General features: G+C 24.7%; 4 protein-coding genes across 4 annotated transcripts; 1 reads left to right on the top strand and 3 right to left on the bottom strand.

Annotated features, from left to right (window-relative positions):
- Positions 1 to 110: 110 nt before the first annotated feature.
- On the bottom strand, positions 111 to 15,553 carry LOC113388462 (histone-lysine N-methyltransferase SETMAR). The gene is made up of 3 exons (XM_026625838.1): positions 15,403 to 15,553; positions 4,328 to 4,545; positions 111 to 688 (listed from the first exon to the last, which is right to left on the bottom strand). The coding sequence occupies exons 2-3, from the start codon at positions 4,542 to 4,544 to the stop codon at positions 111 to 113; spliced, it is 795 nt and encodes a 264-aa protein (XP_026481623.1). The 5' UTR covers position 4,545; positions 15,403 to 15,553.
- On the top strand, positions 7,108 to 10,246 carry LOC113388460 (ankyrin repeat domain-containing protein 16-like). The gene is made up of 4 exons (XM_026625837.1): positions 7,108 to 7,408; positions 7,462 to 7,734; positions 9,746 to 9,898; positions 9,984 to 10,246. The coding sequence occupies exons 1-4, from the start codon at positions 7,108 to 7,110 to the stop codon at positions 10,244 to 10,246; spliced, it is 990 nt and encodes a 329-aa protein (XP_026481622.1).
- LOC113388459 (embryonic stem cell-specific 5-hydroxymethylcytosine-binding protein) lies at positions 14,160 to 15,053 on the bottom strand. Its single transcript, XM_026625836.1, has one exon. The coding sequence runs from the start codon at positions 15,051 to 15,053 to the stop codon at positions 14,160 to 14,162; it is 894 nt and encodes a 297-aa protein (XP_026481621.1).
- Positions 15,554 to 18,036: 2,483 nt separating the features above from the next.
- LOC113388628 (regulation of nuclear pre-mRNA domain-containing protein 1B) lies at positions 18,037 to 25,470 on the bottom strand. The gene is made up of 6 exons (XM_026625992.1): positions 25,202 to 25,470; positions 24,885 to 25,121; positions 22,008 to 22,178; positions 20,863 to 21,003; positions 20,205 to 20,380; positions 18,037 to 18,207 (listed from the first exon to the last, which is right to left on the bottom strand). The coding sequence occupies exons 1-6, from the start codon at positions 25,350 to 25,352 to the stop codon at positions 18,061 to 18,063; spliced, it is 1,023 nt and encodes a 340-aa protein (XP_026481777.1). The 5' UTR covers positions 25,353 to 25,470; the 3' UTR covers positions 18,037 to 18,060.
- Positions 25,471 to 26,658: the final 1,188 nt, after the last annotated feature.

Genomic DNA, 26,658 nt, shown 5'->3' with positions numbered 1-26,658 from the left:
AAACGTCGAGAAATGTAAAAATTTTTGATTTCGATTTTTGGACGATTACTATAACTTACCCTACGGGAAGTTAAAAAAGTAACATTAAAACTTCGTACCCAGTATATTGCTTACGCTGAATTTTCAATATCGAAAGGCAAAAACCCTCTACAAACCCTTGCTCCACACAAACAACGAGTACCTTCACCTTGTTGTCCATCACCATAATCAAAAGTCAATTCCTCACCAACCCCAACATCCCTCAAAGTAAAAACACAAAGTTTTGGCACATTGATATCAACCCTTATTGGCACAATAAAACAATTAGGGTCACAACTATGGTTCAAATATCGTCCAATATTACCACACTTACCAGGATCTATAAAAGTCCTGGTAAGTTGATTACCAGATGTGTATTCGTTTAGGCAAAAAATGTAATTCATGAGGGAATTTAATTTGTTGTCTTGAAAACGTTGGCGGGCTAATTTTGGGGTTAAAACTTCTCCTGCGTACTCGCAAACGAAACCAAATTTGGGAATCCTAAGGGTTGATTTTAAACCCAAATTTTTACCCTTGGTATCAAAAATCTCCAGGCCAAGTCTTGGTCCATATTGCACAAGTCTGTTACCACATTTTGGTGAACATTTGCATCTTCTACCGCATTCTATATGTGGTGCATCTATGTTATCCGGGTGCAGAATTAAATCATCTAAATATATAAATGTATATATCGATTTATACACGTGTATAACTACAGGAATGTTTGTGGATTTTGTCTAAATTAAATATACAAATGTATATGTCGTTTTATACACGTGTATAACTACAGGAATGTATGTGGGTTTTGTCTAAATTAAATATATAAATGTATATATCGATTTATATACACGTGTATAACTATAGGAATGTTTGTGGATTTTGTCTAAATTCAATATATAAATGTATATATCGATTTATACACGTGTATAACTATAGGAATGTTTGTGGATTTTGTCTAAATTCAATATATAAATGTATATATCGATTTATACACGTGTATAACCATAGGAATGTTTGCGGATTTTGTCTAAATTCAATATATAAATGTATATATCTATTTATACACTTGTATAAATCTCAATATCTCAAAAGTCGATAAAGTTTAAGTTATTATATATATACAATAACGAAATCATTTCTTCATCCATCGCGAGCTCTTTATCGTATAAAAGTTAAAACTCAAACAATACTGGCGCTGAGCGGCGGCGGTGCCTTTGATTTTAACTATTCGTAGTAACCGAATATTCGGTGCAAGCCTAGTATATATCGATTTATACATGTGTATAACTATAGAAATGTTTGTGTATTCTGTCTAAATTAAATATATAAATGTATATATCGATTTATACACGTGTATAACTATAGGAATGTTTGTGGATTTTGTCTAAATTCAATATATAAATGTATATATAGATTTGTACACGTGTATAACTATAGGAATGTTTGTGGATTTTGTCTAAATTCAATATATAAATGTATATATCGATTTATACACGTGTATAACTATAGGAATGTTTGTGGATTTTGTCTAAATTCAATATATAAATGTATATATAGATTTGTACACGTGTATAACTATAGGAATGTATGTGGATTTTGTCTAAATTCAATATATAAATGTATATATAGATTTGTACACGTGTATAACTATAGGAATGTTTGTGGATTTTGTCTAAATTCAATATATAAATGTATATATCGATTTATACACGTGTATAACCATAGGAATGTTTGCGGATTTTGTCTAAATTCAATATATAAATGTATATATCGATTTATACACGTGTGTATAACTATAGGAATGTTTGTGGATTTTGCCTAAATTAAATATATAAATGTATATATCGATTTATACAGGTGTATAACTATAGGAATGTTTGTGGATTTTGTCTAAATTCAATATATAAATGTATATATCGATTTATACACGTGTATAACTATAGGAATGTTTGTGGATTTTGTCTAAAATCAATATATAAATGTATATATCGATTTATACACGTGTATAACTATAGGAATGTTTGTGGATTTTGTCTAAATTCAATATATAAATGTATATATCGATTTATACACGTGTATAACTATAGGAATGTTTGTGGATTTTGTCTAAATTAAATATATAAATGTATATATCGATTTATACACGTGTGTAACTATAGGAATGTTTGTGTGTTTTGTCTAAATTCAATATATAAATGTATATATCGATTTATACACGTGTATAACTATAGGAATGTTTGTGGATTTTGTCTAAATTCAATATATAAATGTATATATCGATTTATACACGTGTATAACTATAGGAATGTTTGTGGATTTTGTCTAAATTCAATATATAAATGTATATATCGATTTATACACGTGTATAACTATAGGAATGTTTGTGGATTTTGTCTAAATTAAATATATAAATGTATATATCGATTTATACACGTGTATAACTATAGGAATGTTTGTGGATTTTGTCTAAATTCAATATATAAATGTATATATCGATTTATACACGTGTAAATTTAAAAGAATGTTTGTGGATTTTGTTTAAAATCAATATATAAATGTGTATATCGATTTATACACGTGTATAACTATAGGAATGTTTGTGGATTTTGTCTAAAATCAATATATAAATGTATATATCGATTTATACACGTGTATAACTATAGGAATGTTTGTGTATTTTGTCTAAATTCAATATATAAATGTATATATCGATTTATACACGTGTATAACTATAGGAATGTTTGTGGATTTTGTCTAAATTAAATATATAAATGTATATATCGATTTATACACGTGTGTAACTATAGGAATGTTTGTGTGTTTTGTCTAAATTCAATATACAAATGTATATATCGATTTATACACGTGTGTAACTATAGGAATGTTTGCGGATTTTGTCTAAATTCAATATATAAATGTATATATCGATTTATACACGTGTATAACGATAGGAATGTTTGTGGATTTTGTCTAAATTCAATATATAAATGTATATATCGATTTATACACTTGTATAACTATAGGAATGTTTGTGGATTTTGTCTAAATTAAATATATAAATGTATATATCGATTTATACACGTGTATAACTATAGGAATGTTTGTGTATTTTGTCTAAATTCAATATATAAATGTATATATCGATTTATACACGTGTGTAACTATAGGAATGTTTGTGGATTTTGTCTAAATTCAATATATAAATGTATATATCGATTTATACACGTGTATAACTATAGGAATGTTTGTGGATTTTGTCTAAAATCAATATATAAATGTATATATCGATTTATACACGTGTATAACTATAGGAATGTTTGTGGATTTTGTCTAAAATCAATATATAAATGTATATATCGATTTATACACGTGTATAACTATAGGAATGTTTGTGGATTTTGTCTAAATTCAATATATAAATGTATATATCGATTTATACACGTGTATAACTATAGGAATGTTTGTGGATTTTGTCTAAATTAAATATATAAATGTATATATCGAATTATACACGTGTATAACTATAGGAATGTTTGTGGATTTTGTCTAAATTAAATATATAAATGTATATATCGATTTATACACGTGTATAACTATAGGAATGTTTGTGGATTTTGTCTAAATTCAATATATAAATGTATATATCGATTTATACACGTGTATAACTATAGGAATGTTTGTGGATTTTGTCTAAATTAAATATATAAATGTATATATCGATTTATACACGTGTATAACTATAGGAATGTTTGTGGATTTTGCCTAAATTCAATATATAAATGTATATATCGATTTATACACGTGTATAACTATAGGAATGTTTGTGGATTTTGTCTAAATTAAATATATAAATGTATATATCGATTTATACACGTGTATAACTATAGGAATGCTTGTGGATTTTGTCTAAATTCAATATATAAATGTATATATCGATTTATACACGTGTATAACTATAGGAATGATTGTTGGATTTTGTCTAAATTCAATATATAAATGTATATATCGATTTATACACGTGTATAAGTATAGGAATGTTTGTGGATTTTGTCTAAATTCAATATATAAATGTATATATCGATTTATACACGTGTATAACTATATGAATGTTTGTGGATTTTGTCTAAATTAAATATATAAATGTATATATCGATTTATACACGTGTATAACTATAGGAATGCTTGTGGATTTTGTCTAAATTCAATATATAAATGTATATGTCGATTTATACACGTGTATAATTGTAGGAATGTTTGTGGATTTTGTCTAAATTCAATATATAAATGTATATTTCGATGTATCATTTACCCTTTTGGTAGTTTTGGCCAAATTTGGCAATGCAAGGGCAGTTGGTTTCGGAAGAACATTCTGTAGTGCATTGGCAACTATCTGATAATTCGTACTCGAATAAATCGTTGACGTGCAAGGATTCAAGATCGTCCAAATCTATAAGACATGGTATGTTTTGTTTGGTGTATGTAATACCAGGATCAATGTGGTGGTAGTTGTCGCGAATTTGGTCCATACTGAAAATATAATATGTAATTGGTTATTGTATATAAAAAAAGAGTGCGCGTAAGGTTCACACGCAATTGAAGTAAAACTTATTTGCTACTGTACAAAATGGCATTTAAGTAAAAATAAATACATCATATAACAATTTTGAATAATGTTCATTAGTAATATGGTAGGTAACACTCGTGATGCACACATTTATTAGTGTCAAGTCAACCATTATACCCATTTATATAATGATAAACTATAAATTATATATTCATAAAAGCGTTAAAAATATTTATAATATTCAAAAACAATAATGTAATTAAAGTCATACTTCAAATACGACATGATCGGTTTGTCATTGTAATTTAGCATCTAGGACTTGAACCTTCATTAGAGAAATGAAGTAATTGCTGATTAATAAATTCTATAATATTCCTTCACACAGTGGATTATGTTAAACAACGCCTAAACAAATATTGTTTTCGCAATTTCACTCATCATGTAATAATTGTGTTTGAAGAACTTCGTGTAATTAAAATTAACCTACATTCATTGACTGCTTGTATTTATTTTTACTTTTTTCCAGACGACATTCAATTTGCACCTCTGTAGAGTCCTTTTTTTTAGATCTTATATATAAAAATTAAGTTTAATTTACTCCTCAATAGAGTCCTTAGACAGTAGAATCTTTTTTCATATTTACGAATTTCAAATTTGGTCGCCAGTAAAGTCCATTTTTAAATATTTTATATTAAAATTGAGTTTGCTCGTCAGTAGAGTTCTTTTTTAGAGACGTTTCTTATTCATATTTTGCTCGTCAGTAGAGTCCCTTTCTTGTCTTCTAGATTGAAATTAAAATTTGCTCTTCAGTAGAGTCTCTTTCACAAAACATTTTTTATTAATATTTTTGCTTATCGGTACAGTCCGTTTTAGTATCTAAATTAAATTTGCTTACCGGTAGAGTCCTTTTTCTTTTTCTAAGTTGAAATTAAAGTTTTCTTGTCAGTAGTCTTTTGAACTTTTTTGTCAACTTTTAGTTTGCCTGTCAGTAGAGTCCTTTTTATATTTGCTAGTTTCAAATTTGATCGTCAGTAAAGTCTTTTTTGTATTTTCTTATCGATCAAAACTTCGTTGGCTTGTCAGTAGAATTCCTTTTTAACTTTAAGATAAAATTTATAATCATATTTTAACTATTCGATTTTTTATTTGCTCGTCAGTAAAGTCTTTTTTACTCTTTAATCCTTAATCTTTTTACTTTTTTAATCTTTTAGATCAAAACTAATTTCTTCTTAATGTAAACATTTTCAAGTATTTTGTAAATTTTAAATTTACAATTCAGTTTAAAAATGTATATATTTCAAATGCGTTATTGTAATAGTAAGAAATATATCCTCAGATAGATTTATTCGACATCTCTTGTTAATGTAAACATTCTTAAGTGTTTTTTTGCAATAACATCGTCACTGTATAATATATGAACGATAAAATATATAGTAATTGAAATTATTTTGTGAAAAATATTTTAAACAATTGTTATGAATCATTGATCAATATTTATCGATTATTAAGTTTTTTGCTCGAATATTTAATTATGGTACGGGAAGTTCCAGCAATTTGCCTTAAGGCACGATGTCATACACCACTAGTTTTCGTATATTTCATTAACTCAATAAAATTTGGAATGTCAAAACGCGCCCTTAGGACATACACTGTGTATGTCCTGGGCAAATATTCGATTTTTGCTGACAAAGTTTTTATATAAAAACTATTTTATAGAATATTATAGACTATTTTAAATATATAATTAGTGAGTCTGTGCTTATCCCTTGTTAAAAATGTGTTTAAATTTCATACAAATTCTAATATAAATCCAACAAATAGTTTCTAACATTATAAAAGACCCTACAGAAACTCGGTTTACTTACAAATCACTCTTCATTACTTTTACATTTGGCAAAAACTTTATTTTTAAAATAAAACGTTCAAAATTTACTCTAAAAATTAGCTACATCTCAATTTTTATTAATTAAATCAATTATTCACACATATCTAAAAATTCGTGCAACTTGCCTTAAGGCAAAATGCCACCTACACCTAGTTTTTAGATAAAAATAAAGTTTTGTACCAAAATCTAATTTCGCAAGTTAATTTAAAAATACATGTTTGCAAACCCTGCATGGCGCACGTGCAAGAGTCAAACAAAAACAAGAAACGTAAAATATTGAGGTTATGCTAGAAAACTAGTAATAAAACGTTGAAAATTTAATCTAAAAATTAGCTAAATCTTAATTCTTATTGATTACAGCAACTTGCCTTAAGGCCACTTACACCTGGTTTTGTAACCAAATATAATTTCGTAAGTTAATTTTAAAAAAATGTTTGCAAACCCTGCACGGCGCACGTGCAAGTGTCAAACATAAACAAGAAACGTCAAAAGTTTGAGGTTATGTTAAAACACTATACAAAATTTTGAGTGGATTTGAAGTTTAATATAATAAATTAATATACAGTGATAATATATTAAATATATATATATATATATATATATATATATAAATATATTTTTACAAATAAATCCTTTACCAATGAGTCATTTACTACAAAAACAATTACTCCATGCTGCCCAACACGGTTCGGTAGAAGATTTAAAACTTTTACATTTACAAAATAAAGATATTTTACACTGGAGTCAATGCCGTTGTAAAACAACAGGTGATACACCTTTACATTTAGCCAGTCAAGAAAATAATTTGCAAATTGTTAAATATTTATGTGAAATTTGGCTTCCGAGTTGTCTTCATATTGTTAACAAAGATGGAAAGACAGCTTTGCACGATGCTGCACAGTTTCATAATTTGGAGGTGTTGGAGTATTTAATAAACAAAGGTAATAATAGACTTATTAACTTTCTTCTAGTTTATGTATCTATTTCTCTTTAGGAGCTGATGTCAACAAGCTAAAACGTCCAGACTGGACACCCTTAATGTTAGCTTGTGCCAAATTATCATCTAACCTCCAAAAAGCATACAAGTGCATACAAATCCTAATTGACAAAAAAGCAGAACGTCTGATTTCAAACAAAGACGGTTGGACTTGTCTGCATTTAGCAGCACGTCTTGGAGACGTAAATATTTTCAAAATTATTTGGCAAAATAATATTGAAGACATTATGATCAAATCGAAAAATGGTAGAACTGCACTTCACATCACAGGTAGTAAAAGAAATATGTTATTTGTTAAATATATAAATGTATATATCGATTTATACACGTGTATAACTATAGGAATGTTTGTGGATTTTGTCTAAATTCAATATATAAATGTATATATCGATTTATACACGTGTATAACTGTAGGAATGTGTGTGGATTTTGTCTAAATTCAATATATAAATGTATATATCGATTTATACGCGTGTATAACTATAGAAATGTTTGTGGATTTTGTCTAAATTAAATATATAAATGTATATATCGATTTATACACGTGTATAACTATAGGAATGTTTGTGGATTTTGTGTAAATTCAATATATAAATGTATATGTCGATTTATACACGTGTATAACTATAGGAATGTTTGTGGATTTTGTCTAAATTCAATATATAAATGTATATATCGATTTATACACGTGTATAACTACAGGAATGTTTGTGTATTTTGTGTAAATTCAATATATAAATGTATATGTCGATTTATACACGTGTATAACTATAGGAATGTTTGTGGATTTTGTCTAAAACCAATATATAAATGTATATATCGATTTATACACGTGTATAACTATAGGAATGTTTATGGATTTTGTCTAAATTCAATATATAAATGTATATATCCCTTTATACACGTGTATAACTATAGGAATGTTTGTGGATTTTGTCTAAATTCAATATATAAATGTATATATCGATTTATACACGTGTATAACTATAGGAATGTTTGTGGATTTTGCCTAAATCAAATATATAAATGTATATATCGATTTATATACGTGTATAACTATAGGAATGTTTGTGGATTTTGTCTAAATTAAATATATAAATGTATATATCGATTTATACGCGTGAATAACTATAGGAATGTTTGTGGATTTTGCCTAAATTCAATATATAAATGTATATATCGATTTATACACGTGTATAACTATAGGAATGTTTATGGATTTTGTCTAAATTCAATATATAAATGTATATATCCCTTTATACACGTGTATAACTAAATTCAATATATAAATGTATATATCGATTTATACACGTGTATAACTATAGGAATGTTTGTGGATTTTGCCTAAATCAAATATATAAATGTATATATCGATTTATATACGTGTATAACTATAGGAATGTTTGTGGATTTTGTCTAAATTAAATATATAAATGTATATATCGATTTATACACGTGAATAACTATAGGAATGTTTGTGGATTTTGCCTAAATTCAATATATAAATGTATATATCGATTTATACACGTGTATAACTATAGGAATGTTTGTTGGATTTTGTCTAAATTCAATATATAAATGTATATATTGATTTATACACGTGTATAAGTATAGGAATGTTTGTGGATTTTGTCTAAATTCAATATATAAATGTATATATCGATTTATACACATATATAACTATAGGAATGTTTGTGGATTTTGTCTAAATTAAATATATAAATGTATATATCGACTTATACACGTGTATAACTATAGCAATATTTGTGGATTTCGTCTAAATTCAATATATAAATGTATATATCGATTTATGCATGTGTATAACTATAGGAATGTTTGTGGATTTTGTATAAATCAAATATATAAATGTATATATCGATTTATACACATGTATAACTATGTGAATGTTTGTGGATTTTGTATAAATTAAACATATAAATGTACATATTGTATTGTGATTTAGTAAAATAAGGCAAAACACGACTGCATTAGTTAAACATTAATAATATGTCTAACTGAATTATATAATTTCATCTGCCTAACATCATATACTGTTGACTGTATCTCATATTATTTTAATCCCTGGCACATCTCAGCTGCTTTTCGGCAATAATAATGTAGACATTACATTTTTCTTGTGTATTACATTCTAATATTATCTAGGCTCATAAGTGAATTGAAATTTTTGGCAGATGACAGTTTTTATTTGTTTCTAATATTTTCAATGCCAAACAATGATAAATGTTTTTTCATAATTTTTGTACAAAATTGATTTTTGTAGCCCTTCACGGACATTTGGATTTATTGAAGTATTTTTTAACAAACGGAATTACCGAAAAAGAGTTAGAGGTTGCTGATAATTGTGGCAATACCATTTTTCATGATGCTGTCTTGAGTGGAAATTTAGATTTGGTCTTGTTGGTACAAAAACATGGTAAATTTTTAAATATATAAATAAATAAATAAATATATATATATATATATATATATATTTATATATATTTCAATTATTTTACCAGGTGCAGATATACAAAAGAAAACAAAATCAGGTCTCACTGCACTTCATCTGGCAGCTCAAAGTGGAATGGCACAAGTTTTAATTTATTTACTACAAAATTGTAATTTTGATGTAAATATTCAATCAATTTATGGAAAATTTACACCGCTACATTGTGCTTATAGAGCCAAACAATTAGATATTGTAGATTTATTGTTAAAATTTAAAGCCGATCAACATAGGTTAGATGAGTATGGTAGATTGCCTAAATCGTACTTAACGTGATAATGAGATTTAATAAAATGTGTTTGCAAAGTATTTGTTTTATTAGCTTGGTTGCAGATGTGAATGCTATAGCTATATGTTTTGGATAGCCCAACAATTTTTAAAATAGTTTGAAAATGTTCTGGACAATCTGGAAATGTTCTGGATAGTCTAAAAATGTTCTAGAGATCCTGAAAATATTGTACATAGTCTAAAAATGTTCTGGATAGTATTTTAAATGTTCTAGATAAGAATCTGAAAATATTTTTAAAATGTTCTGAACATGTTCTAGAAAATGTGAAAATCGTCTGTAAATGTTCTGAGTAATTGGAAAATATTCTAGATAAAATATTCTCCAGATCATCTGAAAATGTTCTAGATATTTTAGAAATGTTTTAGCCATTCTGAAAATCATCTGAAATAGTTCTGAATAGTCTGAAAATATTCTAGATAGTCCAAAAATAATTATTAAATAATCTGAAAATGTCCTGAATAATTTGAAAATGTTCTAAGATAGTCAGAAAGTGTTATAAAAATGTTCTAGATATTTTAAAAATATTTTAGCCATTCTGAAAAGCATCTGTAATTGGTCTGAATATTTTGAAAATGTTCTAGATAGTCTGAAAATATTCTGAAAATGTTCTAGGTAGTCTGAAAATGTTCTAGATATTTTAAAAATATTTTAGACATTCTGAAACTGTTCTGAATAGTCTGACAATATTTTTAGATAGTTCAAAAATATTCTGAAAATGTTCTAGAAAGTCTGAGAATATTCTGAAAATATCTCAGATATTTTTTAGATGAATAGTCTGAAAAAGCCGGGAAAAAGTTTGAAAATGTTCTTGATAGTCCAAAAGTATTCTGGAAATGTTCTAGATAGTCTGAAAATATTTTAAATATTTTGAAAAAATTCTATAAAGTATGAATAGTCTGAATTTGTTCTATAAAGTATGAATAGTCCGTAAATATCCTAAATACTATTAAAATGTTCAAAATAGTCTGAAAATATTCCTTTGAGTATCTGAAAATATTCCAGATGGTATAAAAATATTCCGAAATTGTTCTAGATATTCCGAAATTGTTCTAGATAGTCTAAAATTGTTCTAGAAAGTCTAAAATTGTTCTAGAAAGTCTAAAATTGTTCTAGAGAGTCTAAAATTGTTCTAGAAAGTTTAAAATTGTTCTAGAAAGTTTAAAATTGTTCTAGAAAGTCTAAAATTGTTCTAGAAAGCCTAAAATTGATCTATATATTCTAAAAATGTTCTAGAAAGCCTTAAATTGTTCAAGAAAACCTAAAATTATTCTAGATATTCTAAAATTGTTCTAGATATTCCGAAATTATTCTATAAAGTCTAAAATTGTTGTAGAAAGTCTGAAAATTGTTCTAGAAAGTCTAAAATTGTTCTTGAAAGTCTAAAATTGTTCTTGAAAGTCTAAAATTGTTCTAGACAGTCTAAAATTGTTCTAGACAGTCTAAAATTGTTCTAGAAAGTCTAAAATTGTTCTAGCAAGTCTGAAAATTGTTCTAGAAAGTCTGAAAATTGTTTTAGAAAGTCTGAAAATTGTTCTAGAAAGTCTGAAAATTGTTCTAGACAGTCTAAAATTGTTCTAGACAGTCTAAAATTGTTCTAGACAGTCTAAAATTGTTCTAGACAGTCTAAAATTGTTCTAGACAGTCTGAAAATTGTTCTAGAAAGTCTGAAAATTGTTCTAGACAGTCTAAAATTGTTCTAGAAAGCCTAAAATTGTTCTAGAAAGCCTAAAATTGATCTAAAAAGCTTAAAATTGTTCTAGAAAGTCTAAAATTGTTCTAGAAAGTTTAAAATTGTTCTAGAAAGTTTAAAATTGTTCTAGAAAGCCTAAAATTGTTCTAGAAAGTCTAAAATTGTTCTAGAAAGCCCAAAATTGTTCTAGAAAGCCTAAAATTGATCTAGAAAGCCTAAAATTGATCTAGAAAGCTTAAAATTGTTCTAGAAAGTCTGAAAATTGTTTTAGAAAGTCTAAAATTGTTCTAGAAAGTCTGAATAGTCTGAGAACGACATGGATATCTTGAAAATGTTCTTGATAGTCAAAAAGTATTCTGAAAATGTTCTAGATAAAGAATATTCTGAAGTCTCAAAATGTCCTGAATAATTTGAAAATGTTATATAAATAGTCAGAAAGTATTCTAAAAACGTTCCAGGTAGTCTGAAAATATTTGAAATGTTTGTACAAATGTTTGAAAAATGTTCTAGAAAGTCTGAAAATGTTCTAGATAAAAAATATTCGGAAAAGTCTCAAAATGTCCTGAGTAATTTGAAAATGTTATATAGATAGTCTGAAAATATTCTAGATATGTTCTAGAAAGTCTGAAAATATTCTAGAAATTTTGAAAATGTTTTAGATAATCTAAAAATATTATGAAAATGTTCTATGAAGTCAGAATAGTCTGAAAATGTCCTAAATAATTTGAAAATGTTCTATGGATAGTCAGAAAGTATTCTGAAAATGTTTTAGATAGTCTGAAAATATCCTAGATAATGTAATGTAAAATGTAAACATCCTGAATAGTTTGAAAATGTTCTAGAAAGTCTAAATAGTCTGAAAACGTCCTGAATAGTTTGAAAATATTCTTGATAGTGAAAAAGTATTCTGAAAATGTTCTGGATAAAAAATATTCTGAAAAGTCTCAAAATGTCCTGAATAATTTGAAAATGTTATATAGATAGTCAGAAAGTATTCTAAAAATGTTCTAGATGTCTGTAAACATCCTGAGTAGTTTGAAAATGTTCTAGAAAGTCTAAATAGTCTGAAAACGTCCTGAATAGTTTGAAAATATTCTTGATAGTGAAAAAGTATTCTGAAAATGTTCTGGATAAAAAATATTCTGAAAAGTCTCAAAATGTCCTGAATAATTTGAAAATGTTATATAGATAGTCAGAAAGTATTCTAAAAATGTTCTAGATGTCTGTAAACATCCTGAATAGTTTGAAAATGTTCTAGAAAGTCTAAATAGTCTGAAAACGCCCTGAATAGTTTGAAAATGTTCTTGATAATGAAAAAGTATTCTGAAAATGTTCTAGATAAAAAATATTCTGAAAAGTCTCAAAATGTCCTGAATAATTTGAAAATGTTATATAGATAGTCAGAAAGTATTCTAAAAATGTTCTAGATGTCTGTAAACATCCTGAATAGTTTGAAAATGTTCTAGAAAGTCTAAATAGTCTGAAAACGCCCTGAATAGTTTGAAAATGTTCTTGATAATGAAAAAGTATTCTGAAAATGTTCTAGATAAAAAATATTCTGAAAAGTCTCAAAATGTCCTGAATAATTTGAAAATGTTATATAGATAGTCAGAAAGTATTCTAAAAACGTTCCAGGTAGTCTGAAAATATTTTACAAATGTTTGAAAAATGTTCTAGAAAGTCTGAAAATGTTCTAGATGAAAAATATTCTGAAAAGTCTCAAAATGTCCTGAGTAATTTGAAAATGTTATATAGATAGTCAGAAAGTATTCTAAAAATGTTCTAGATAGTCTGAAAGTATTCTAGATATTTTGAAAATGTTCTAGAAAGTCTGAAAATGTTCTAGAAAGTCTGAAAATGTTCTGAATAGTCTAACAATGTTCTCAATAGTTTGACAATGTTTTAGATAATGCGAAAATATTCTGAAAATATTCCTTTGAGTGTCATGTTTGAATGTTCTAGAAAGTCTGAAAATGTTCTGAATAGTCTAACAATGTTCTCAATAGTTTGACAATGTTCTAGACAGTCTGAAAATATTTTAAAAATGTTCTAGGTAGTCTGCAAATATTCCTGAAAGTCTGAAAACGTTCTAGACAATCTGAACATGCTCGTAAATCATGTAAACATTTTTTAAAAGTTAAAATAAGTTTAAAAAATAACCAATTTATTAACAAAAATATATTATTATATAATAAGAAATATATTCTAAATTACTTCTCTAATTTAACTTTCTTATCCAACCCATCCCCACCCTCAGACGTCCTCTTCTTCGAAGCCCCTTGCAACCAATTATCCATAAAACTACTCTTTTTACTTTTACTTTTATCAACAGGCTTATTACACTTATCCGATTTATTCCTAGAATTATTAACCATCGGATCAACCTCGTGCCACTTGAGCTTACAACAAGGCTTCAACACTGCCAGAGCCTCATTTTTGGAAAACTTTTTATAATTCAACCACGTTTCAACATCTTTGTCATTATCAAAAATCACCGGCATTCTGTGGTGCAACCAGGATAAAGTATCGTTGGACTCTAAAGTGATAATTGAGTAACTGTACATTTTGTCACCATTTTGATCAGACCAGACATTAAACAAGCCTGCAAGCTTTAGTAAGTTGACACCGGACCAAGAATTGGTAGACTCTTTGTCCTGTGGTAAATATATGTAGTACGGTGTCTTCAATTTACTTTTATCACCTTCAGTTTGCCATTCATAAAAACCATCAGCAAGCACAACACATCTCTGCCCGTTCCGGAAAGCCGGTCCATACAATTTAGACTGCAACATACTCTCCAACCGGCAATTATTCGTAGTCAACCCGTGTGTTTTATAATCACCCTTATGCCAAGGCGGTATCATGCCCCACATCATAGGCACGATTATACGACTATTACCATCTTCTTCACCGTAATGTGATGCTGATATTAGAACTGGGGATATGTCGGTCGGTGCAAGGTTTGTGGAGGGTGCGTAGGTTTTCCCAAAGTTGTGCTCGTGTCTCCATTCGGGTTTTTTGAGTGTGGAGGTTGTTTTGTCGTGGTAGGTGCATGCTGAGCACACGTCTTCGGCACAGAGGGATGTTGCGGTTCTACCACACATGTTAAACCTTGGGGATAATAGTTATATGGGAATAAACATTGGAATATCAGAAAATTGTTTTTTTTTTAACTGTAGACAAGGGTACTGGACGTCTGTCGGGTCAGCTAGTATATATATATATATATATATATATATATATATATATATATGTAAATATATATACATTTACTTTGTCAGAATATTTAGGTTAGAGTCTGTTGCCATTAGAATTTAAATAAAAATATAACTATCTATTGTTGTAATTATATCCCTAATGATTTTGTTGGATCTTTGAGTGAATAACTAGAATATAATATACTACTTTACTTATATATTTGTTTAAAATAAAAATTAAATTACTATCACTAACCTTTCCTTTCTTCTGTCAAAATATGTACAAAACCATCAAGTATTTTGTATTATTTATGTAAATACTTCTTGTTGCGTATTATATATTGTATTTATATCACACTTTCTTCAATATTTCACATTTTCATCGTTAAATTCCTTTAATATTAAAAAAAATCAGCAAAATTTTTAAAAGTAAATTCAAAATGTCGGCTAACGTTAGCACAATTTGTGCATTTGTCAAACTACAGCATGAAGTTCGCCATTTACAAAACCCGCCATTTTCAAATTTAAAAAATGTTTAAGTATTTTGTGTTATTTAAGTAGATAATTCTTGCTGTTTATTATATATTGTATTTATATCACACTTTCATCTAAATTTTACATTTACTTTGTTTAATTTCAATAATAATAAACAATAAGTTAAGTTAATAAAAGTGATCTCCATTTCTACAAATGTCAAACTACAGCATGAAGTTCGCCATTTACAAAACTCGCCATTTTCAAATTTAAAAAATGTTTAAGTATTTTGTATTATTTAAGTAGTTAATTCTTGCTGCTAATTATATATTGTATTTTTAACACACTTTTTTCAAAATTTTACATTTTCTACGTTTAATTGCAATAATATTTAAAGTTAAATAAAAACCTTTACAGTTAAATAGATACTATCAACTAACATGATCTCCATTTTTGTAAAAGTCAAACTACAGCATGAAGTTCGCAATTTACAAAACCCGCCAATTTCAAATTCAAAAAATAATGTAAAATATTTGTTTTATTATAATAAATGTAATGAATTTAAATAATAATAATAAATTTAACTTGTGGTATATATAGAAATAAATCTTCAACTTTTTTATGTTTCTTAACTGAAATTAACTTTCACAATTACTTCGTTTAATTCCTATAACATTAAACTAATCCTTTAAACAAAACCTTTAAAGTTAAATAAAAACTGTCAACAGACGTGATCTCCATTTTTGTAAAAGCATGAATTTGTCATTTACTAAAACCGCTAATTTCAAATTTAAAATTTGAACATTTTTTAGGATTAAAAATTAAATTAAAAAGAATTAATACACATTGGAAAGTCTTAAAATGTTGAAAGATGGTCTAAAATTGTTCTAGGTAGTCTGTAAATTTATTTATTTATTTATTCAACGCCCAAGGCAATAATAAAGCACAAATTATAAACTAATGATAATAAATAAATAAAAATATAATATAATAAATACAATAAATAAATGAATAAAAGATAATAAACTAAGTAAATGTTCTAAAAAATATTCTGGATAGTCTAAAAATGTTCTCGACAGTCTAAAAATATTCTAGATAGTCTGTAAATGTCTTGAATAATCTGAAAATGCCCTGAAAAGCCTAGAAATTATCTGAATAATTACGAAACGTTCTAGATAGTCTAAAAATGTAGTAGGTAGTCTAAATATGTTCTGGGTAATCTAAAAATGTGCTAGATAGTCTGATAACCGTCTAAAAATATACTTACATATTTATTTAAAATGAAATAATTATTTCTATCACTAACCTTTTGTAAGTTTTGTCAAATATAGATACAAAACAATAGAGTATTTTGTATTATTTAAGTAGATTCTTCTCGCAAGAAGTGCTAAATTTGAATTTAAAAAATGTTCAAGTGAATCATATATAAAAACTGCTATATCTTGTATAAATACTGCTTAATAGTTTTTTGATATAAAAATATAACATGGACACAATGTGTTTGTATTAAAATGCACTGAGAAAAATATTCTATAATTAAATCTATTAACTAAATCTGAATTTGTTAAATATCTAGAGCAATTCGGATTTTATTTATAATTCCACCTAAAATTCTTATTTTTATTTATATATACTTGAAATAAATAATTTTAAGGTTGCAATTCAGTTTACATAATTCATAGAAATATGAAATAAAGTCCTTCATTATAGCAAGCAGAGTTGATTGTTTATTTACTTTTCATGCAATTTATAAACTCTTATAGTTTGTCCATAAAATACAAATAATGAAAGTTGCAGTATTTATAATAATCTATTTGAAAACATTTAATATTCCTTGAATATTTCATTACGGTACGGGAAGTTCCAGCAATTTGCCATAAGGCATTTATACTCATTGTTAATATTGAATTAATAATATATTTATCAACAGATACATTATATAGCATAAAATCCTTTTGATAAAAACTTATATCAATTGTTTAAATTTGTGCAAAATAATATTTAAGTGAAAACACACACATAAATTTTTTGTTATATAATAAAAAACTATATTTTAATTAAATAGTTATTTTAATTAAAATCAGGCAAACAAAAAAATAAGGTTTGTACTAATTAAAAGAAATATCCATTATTCCTTTAATATTTATAATTAAAACTAATTTGTATCTAGTATTCAATAAGGTGGGAATTTGTGTTAAAAAATTAAATATTAAAATTATTTTGTATATTTATCAAAATTCCCAATCAGTCATTTAAAAATTTATTTTTAATTTTAATCTTTAATATTAATTTGTGATTAACAAATTAAGTTTAGACGTCTAAATAATTTTCCATAATTCTTTCCTTCCTCTCTTTGGAGAAATCAATATAAATATATACAATTTTATATCCTTTTGTACAGATTATTATATATACAATAAAATTAATTTATATAATTTTTTCAACGATTAAATAAGTCACCTGCTGAAGGTAAGGGTGCTAGGCCTCCCGTGACATCAGGCAGACGGCTTAGATCAGGAAGATTCCTCACGTGGGACTTTACCTCTTGTCGGACTTCGTATATTTTTTGTAGTTTGTTGTTATATTCCTAGAAAAAATATAAATAAATATATAATAATTCTTTTTTTTAACCCTAAAGTCTTTTGAATAATAAATAGTTTAATTAAATGTGAAAATTAGGGATGAATTATATAATTAATGGGGCAATTCTGCCATTACTGATGTCTATCTATTTGCCGTGCGATCAGGCGTATTTTACATACAAACAAGCAAGAAAGAATGTTATAATAACAGAATCTTTGATGCCGCAGTTATCGTAACATTCTTCCTTGCTTGTTTATGTGTAAAATACGCCTGATCGCACGGCAAATAGGTAAGACAATTTCACAGTTTTCACTGCCAATAAACAAGCATAAGATAGCGTTGCCATAACAACACTATGTTATGGCAGAATTGCCCCATAAATTGATGAAATACATAAAAAAAAATATGTCAAGGTCGTATCCTTGATCTATTATTATTATATTATTATTATTATTAATTATTTTATATTATTATTATTATATTATTATTATTATATTATTATTATTATTTTATTATTATGATATTTATTTTTTAATGTAAAATAGTGCTTTTACAAATTCATAAAAATTTAGTCAAAAATGTTCACTGATAGAAATCTAGTAATTTAGTGTATCTGGGTAAACTAGTGGTGTATGGCATCGAGCCTTAAGCCAAATTGCTGGAACTTCCCGTACCGAAAATTAAAATATTTAAGAAAGATTCAGATTTTTATTAAAACTTAGCAAAAAAGAATTGGGTTTTTGAAAAAAATTGACTTTTTGGACAATTTAAATTTTCCCTCTTATAACGAACATGTAGAAGCGCGTAAGCGCCGCGTCGCCGTCTAACATTGGAACGGAACTCGTAAAAATGTAAACTAAATTTATACTCTTACTAGTTGTGTAAAAAATCTCTTACTAGTGGGGCGCATGGCATCGTGCCTTAAGGCAAATTGCTGGAACTTCCCGTAGCAAAAATTATTTAAAAAAAAAAAATCCATTTACAACACCGCCATTACTTTGAAAAAAGTTCAAGATTTGCAAAAAAATTCAAAATATAAAAAACATTAAATTTTGTCAAAAAATCTCTTTTTTTTTCAAGATTTTTGCTATGCGGCGCTTAAGCGCTTCGATATTTATTCTCTAAAACAGTCATGAAGAACAATTGCTTTGGAAAAAGTTCAAAATTTGCAGAAAAATTCAAAGTATAAAATGAATTTGAAATATAAAAAAAGTCAAATTTTGTCAAAAATTTCAAAAATCTCATTTTTTCAGTTTTTTTCTCAAAAAATGTTCAAAATTGGCAATAAAATTCGGAATATGAAAAAAGTCAAATTTTGTCAAAAATTTCAAAATTTTCCAAAATCTCAAATTTGCAAAAAAAATTTTGAACTTAAAAAAAACAAAAAGAAATGAGATTTTTTAAATTTTTAACAAAATTTAACTTTTTTCATATTTCGAATTATTTTTATACTTTGAATTTTTTGCAAATTTTGAACTTTTATTAAAAAAAAAAAAAATGAGATTTTTGAGAATTTTGAAATTTTTGACAAAATTTGACTGTTTTTCATATTCCGAATTTTTTTGAAAATCTCGAACATTTTCTAAATATGAAAAAATCGAAATATAAAAAAATCGAAATATAAAAAAATCGATATATAAAAAAGTCAAATTTTGTCAAAATTCTCAAAAATATTATTTTTTTCAGTTTTTTTTGAAAAAAAGTTCCAAATTTGCAAAAAAATTCAAAGTATAATAAATTTCGAAATATACAAAAAGTCAAATTTTGTCAAAAATTTCAAAATTCTCAGAAATCTCACTTTTTTTTCAAAGTTTTCCAAAAACTTAAATTTTCAGTACAGTAAGTTCCAGCAATTTGCCTTAAGGCACGATGCAATACACCACTAGTTAACTATTCGTCAGCCAAAAATATACACTAATAAAAATTTAGATCAAAAATTACTCTAATATCTTTTACAAAATAAGAGTGTGAAAATTTAGGGTTTAAAACTATTTTTACTACCTCGAGTCTTTGTTCGGCTTGTGTCATGAGCTCTCTCTGGGCTTGCATAAAATCCCGAAGCATATTTGCTAATTTTTTTCTATCCTCCATCTCATCGGCCAGTCTTTTGTTATAATCTGCTAAAATCGTCACAGCCTCGTTTACTTGTAAACTTAATTTTTGGGCTTGCTCTTTATCTAAAAATAGAAAATATAAAAAATATAATATATATATATATATATATATATATATATAAAAAATTATCAAAAAAATAATTAAAATATATATATATATATATATATATTATATATATATAGAAATTTATAAAAATGTAGTTGCATTTTATATCAAAATTTGTTTTGGTTAAAAATCTAAATGTGATTGTATAAATTATAATTTACTAAATTAAACTAAATTTGTTGTTTTTTATATTTATTTGTTTCAAATAAAACCAATCAATCTCAAGTAAACATTTATTATACATAAATATATATATATATATATATATATATATATATATATATATATATATATATTAGGTTGTCAAATATCTCCCTTCCGCCTTTTTGTATTATAAACCAAGAGCAGAAAAGCGGAAGGGAGATATTTGACAACCAAAACATATATATATATATATATATATATATATATATAAAACACATAAGTATCCAGACCAGACCTTCCAGTTTGCTCAATAGAGATATATCCGAGACCTCTGGGGGCAAATTTGCAATCCTCTGCCTAACCGCTGCATCACCGGAAGCACTATTTTCTAAATCTTGAATCGCTTTAATTAATTCTTCTGGTTCTGGAGGATCACCTAAAAAAATAATAAAGGATACATCAATAACTATTTATTAATAATTAAAATTATTTTTATTAAAGATAAAAGAGTAGAACGCATAACCTATCTTTTTGACGGTTTTGTCAAACAGCTGTACGAAACCGCGTCCATTTTGTATGATAAATGTATGAAACAAAGTAACGTAGCAGCCACGTAACGAGCAAAACCGAAGCATTTACGTTCAAGACGATTAAAGTTAAAACTAAACTAAATTATATTTATATTTATTTATATTTATATTTATATTTATATTTATATTTATATTTATATTTATATTTATATATTTATATATATATATATATAGAAATTTATATTTATATATATATTTATATTTATATTTATATTTATATTCACATTTATATTTATATTTATATTTATATTCACATTTATATTTATATTTATATTTATATTTATATTTATAATAGGTTGTCAAATATCTCCCTTCCGCCTTTTTGTATTAAACCAAGAGCAAAAAAGCGGAAGGGAGATATTTGACACCTAATATATTTATATTTATAATTTATATTTATATTTATATTTATATTTATAATAGGTTGTCAAATATCTCCCTTCCGCCTTTTTGTATTAAACCAAGAGCAAAAAAGCGGAAGAGAGATATTTGACAACCTAATATTTATATTTATATTTATAATTTATATTTATATTTATATTTATATTTATATTTATATTTATATTTATATTTATATTTATATTTATATTTATATTTATAATAGGTTGTCAAATATCTCCCTTCCGCCTTTTTGTATTAAACCAAGAGCAAAAAAGCGGAAGGGAGATATTTGACATCCTAATATTTATATTTATAATTTATATTTATATTTATATTTATATTTATATTTATATTTATATTGATATTGATATTTATATTTATATCATTTATTTCAGTTTCATTTATTATTTAACTTAATTGAATGTTTGTGGTTTACTGAATAAGTTATTATTATTGTTGTTTCTATTACCTGCAGGAGTCCTAGGGCTTAAAGTTAAGTGTGTTTCTTTCAATCCATCGACTTCGATTGTGGTTTCAGATTTTATTCCAGGACTTTTACTGCGCCTTTCGTTTTTTGATTGTTTGGGATCTGGTGAGTCAATTTTTCGTTTTTTTGGCTTTTTTTGAGTAATTTTTCCATCTGGAAGAAAAAATATAAATATAATAAAACAGTAAATATATTTAGTAAACTTGAAATTGGATTTTTCATTGATAATTATATTTATTTACATATTTTTTATATTTATATATATATATATATATATATATAGATAAGTATTTATGTATTTACTTATATATTTATCTATTTATTTAATCATTTATTTATTTATTCGCCCATTTATCAATATTTTGTATATATATTAATTTAATTATTTATTTACTTATTTGTTTATTCATATATTTTTTTATATATACATTTATTTATTTATTTAAGTAATTAAATTATTTATTTATACTTTATTTATTAGTATTCAAATTTATTTATAAATTTTTAATTTTGATAGTTATTACTTTTTACATTTATTTAATTATTTTAAATTTTATTGATTAATTTTTAAATTTATTATTTGTTTTAATTTTTTATTCGCTGATTTATAAATTTTTATATTTAATTATTAATTTTTGAATTTATTTGTTAAATTTTACACACACACATACACACATATATATATATTATATATATTAATTTTAATACTTATTTCAACACACATTTAATAATATTAAGAGTTACTTATTCATTTTAATCTTGTTTCTTAATTTTGAAATGTATCTATTTATTTTAATACTTATTTGTTATTTTCATTACTTATTTATTAAATTTTCAACTTATTAATTTTCACAAATATTTATTAATTTTCATATTATTTATTAAATTTAACAGTTCTAAACAACATTTAAATTTATTTATTTCTAAATTTATTCATTAATTTTAACACTTAATAATTTATAAATTTGTTTATTTGTTTTACCACTTATTTATTATTTTTTTTTCATTCTTATATAATTTTAACACTTATTTATTATCTTTAACATGTTTTTATTAATTTTAAAAGTTATTTATTAATTTTTACATCCCTTTGTTAATTTTTAAATTTATTCACTAATTTTATTAGTTATTTATTAATTTTTAAATGTATTTATTGATTTTACCACTTAAAAAATTTATTAATCTTTTAAAATTTGTGTACCTTTAAATCTTATTTATTCACATTAACTTTTAATTTTAATATTTTTATTACTTTTTATACTTATTTATTAAATTTAACTGTTCTAAGCATTTAAATTTATTTATTAATTTTTACTTATTTATCATTTATAATTATTAATTTTTTTTACATGCATTTACTGGTTTTTAAATGTATTCATTAATTTTCAAATTTATTTATTCATTTTAACGCTTATTTATCAATTTTTACATTTTTATATTAATTTTTAATATTGTTTATTACTTTGTAAATTGATTAATTTTTTATTTTATTAAATTAAATGCTTGTTTATTAATTTGTTAAAATATTTATTAAGTACTTATGTATTAATTTTTAATTTTTTTATTACTTTTGAAATCCCATTGATTAATATTTAAATCAATTTATTAATTTTTAAATTAATTTATCAATTTTAATTTATTTAATATATTTATTAAATTATATATTTATGATTCATTTATTAATTATTTTAACACTTGTTTATTAATTTTGTTTATTCTTTATTACCTTTTATATTTATTTATTAGTTTTTACATTTACTTTTCAATTTTGATGCCTATTTAATAATTTTTCAATTTATTTAATGCTTCCTATCAAAATAATTTGTTTATTAAATTTTTGAATTTATTTATTACTATATATCTTATTTATTAATTTTACAACTGATTTATTTTTACTCTTGTTTAATAACTATGATTATTAAGCTTTAAATTTAATGCTTATTGAATAATTTTTAATTCGTTTATTAATTTTTGAGTTTCTTTATTACTTTTTATATGTATTAATTAATTTTAGCACCTTTAAATGATTTTAAATTTATTTATTAAAATATATTCATTTTTTATCAATATTTTTATTATTATATGATTTTATTTATTTATATATTTATACTTTAATTATGTAAATATTTATTTAATTGTATTGGTATTTTGCATTTATATATTTAAGGTTATATATTAATTTAATTATTTATAAATGAATTTAGTTATTTATACACTGAATTATTTATGAACTTATTTAATTATTTATACAGTTAATTATTTATTCATTATTTATATTTATATTCATTTATGGATTTATTTTTTATATTTGTATATTCATTAATAAAAATAAAATACTTCGATTCGATATTTAATTATAATATAGATAAAAACATATCAAAAAAAGTTTTGTTATAATTTTCAAAAATTCAAAAAAATGAAGAATTTATTATTTATTTTAGAAGTACTTAGATATGTAAATTTAAAATTCGTATTTTTGTTTTCTTTGAAAATAAAAATATCATAATATAAATTGCTGTTTAGTTAAATTATTTATAATTATCATAATTAATTTTGTAGAGTACTCTCTACATTTTTATTAATATGAATTTATATTTATTTCTATATTTATAGATTAGTAAATATTCATGTTTATGGATTTATATTTGTATTTAGGTATTTATTATTAAATTCATTTATAAATATTTATAATAAAAGAATATATATATATTATATATATATATATATATATATATATGAATTAAAATAAATAAATATAAAGCCGATTCTTTTGACCTTGTTTTATATTATCAAAAATAAAACAACGAGCCTTGCTAAAGCAATATAATATAAAATTACATAACATATAACATTTACTACCTAAAGCATCTCTAAACTCCCTTATCTGTGTAGCATCATAAACGCCTCGTTCTTCCCATATATTCAACAACCTGCCGATACTACTCTTAATTTTATCATCATCACTAGCTGAAATATGTTCGAAAGCACCCGCAAGAACAGACCCAAACTCTTTCCCATACTCGGGTCCCTTTTTCTTGCTATTTTGTATAACATCATTAGCCAAGTACATAAAAGTCAACTTCTTTTGCTCATTTGCTGGGAAAGAAAAATTTGAGGTTAGGGTAATAGAAATATGAAAAATAAATTGAAATTATGGGTTTATATTATTGGTGTACCTTTTTGTAGTTCTTTGTACCATGTTTTGACAATAATTGCATGATGTTTTCGGTGATGTATTAACCAGAATGATAAAGTTTGGATGCTTTGTTGACTTGCATTTAATTCGATTAATTTTTTCACTAAAGCACTTTCAGTAAAACTGGTCATATCGACTAGGAATTGTTATAGAATGATTTTATGTACACTGGTTTTGGGGTTAAATTAAGTGTGATGAGGTTTAGTTATTTTTAAAACAACTAAATTTACTTTTTTAGAGTAAATTAAAATTAACTTCGGCAAATGGCTTTTGATGACAGCTGCGATGCGGTGTGAAGTTTGGCGAATGTGGAAACGACTTGAAGTTTGGCGCCGCGTTTGAATTAATGGCGCTAAATTTGAAATTAAACTAGTTATTAGAACACGTTAAATCGAAGTATTTTCTAAATCAAATTTTCACAAATCAACAATATTTATAATTGAACCAGTTTTCGTAGGTCTTTAATGGTTCAGTATGTTCATTAAGACCAAGTATTCCATCGTTATACCAAGTAAATCGTCTAATTTTAATTTTATTTGCTATTTTTTTTTGCAAACTTTGACGAATTTTTGAAATTAAACGGCTTGTCGTAGGGACAAATTTAATTACAAATATATTATAACTGCATCAAAATTTTGTGGTACATTTTTCTGCACTTTTTGAGATATCTCTAAAATTATCAAAGTTATCTTAAAACCATATTAGATACATTTGAAGATAACTAAATTATCTATAATTTGCTATAATATTGTATTAGTGTCGAATGAAATTTTAATACTAAGAATTGCTTCTAATCATAAACGATGTGTATAATTAATATAAATCAAAGTGTGAAACGTAATATTTTAGTATGATCTATAAAACTATGGTATAAAATATATAAAAATTACACAGAAATAATGTGAAGAATTATCATTTTTAAAATTATAAGTAACTAAAAACATACAAGTGTTTACTATATTTACAAAAGGAATTATAAATTTACAAGGAATGATTAATATTAATTACTTGATAACTAACAATATATAAAAACCACACAAAAATAATATAACATGGGTGAATGTTATGTTAAAAAAACACTCATACACAGTAACTATTCAAAGATTTCGTCAAATGCAACTTTATTAATGATTGATTAAATAGCAAAACTAGTGGTGTATGGCATCGTGCCTTAAGGCAAATTATACGTTTATATATTATTATATTAATAGACCAATTTAATTTTTTCAGTAAATTTTTGACATTTTTAGATAAATTGTACATTTTATTCAAACAAATTACACCACTTTTAGACAATTTGCAACATTTATTAAAACAAATTACATTTTTTCAGATAAATTGCAACAAGTTCAGAACAACTTCAATTTTTTTTAACATTCATTTAGACAAATTAGATATTGTTCAGGAAATTTTCAACATTTTCAGAAAATTTTCTTA

Source organism: Ctenocephalides felis, unplaced genomic scaffold (assembly GCF_003426905.1).
Source record: "Ctenocephalides felis isolate EL2017-DRISC unplaced genomic scaffold, ASM342690v1 CF-g0.4_SCAFFOLD_03572, whole genome shotgun sequence".
NCBI classification, from domain to species: Eukaryota; Metazoa; Arthropoda; class Insecta; order Siphonaptera; family Pulicidae; genus Ctenocephalides; species Ctenocephalides felis.
This window is presented reverse-complemented; position numbering and strand designations above follow the sequence as displayed.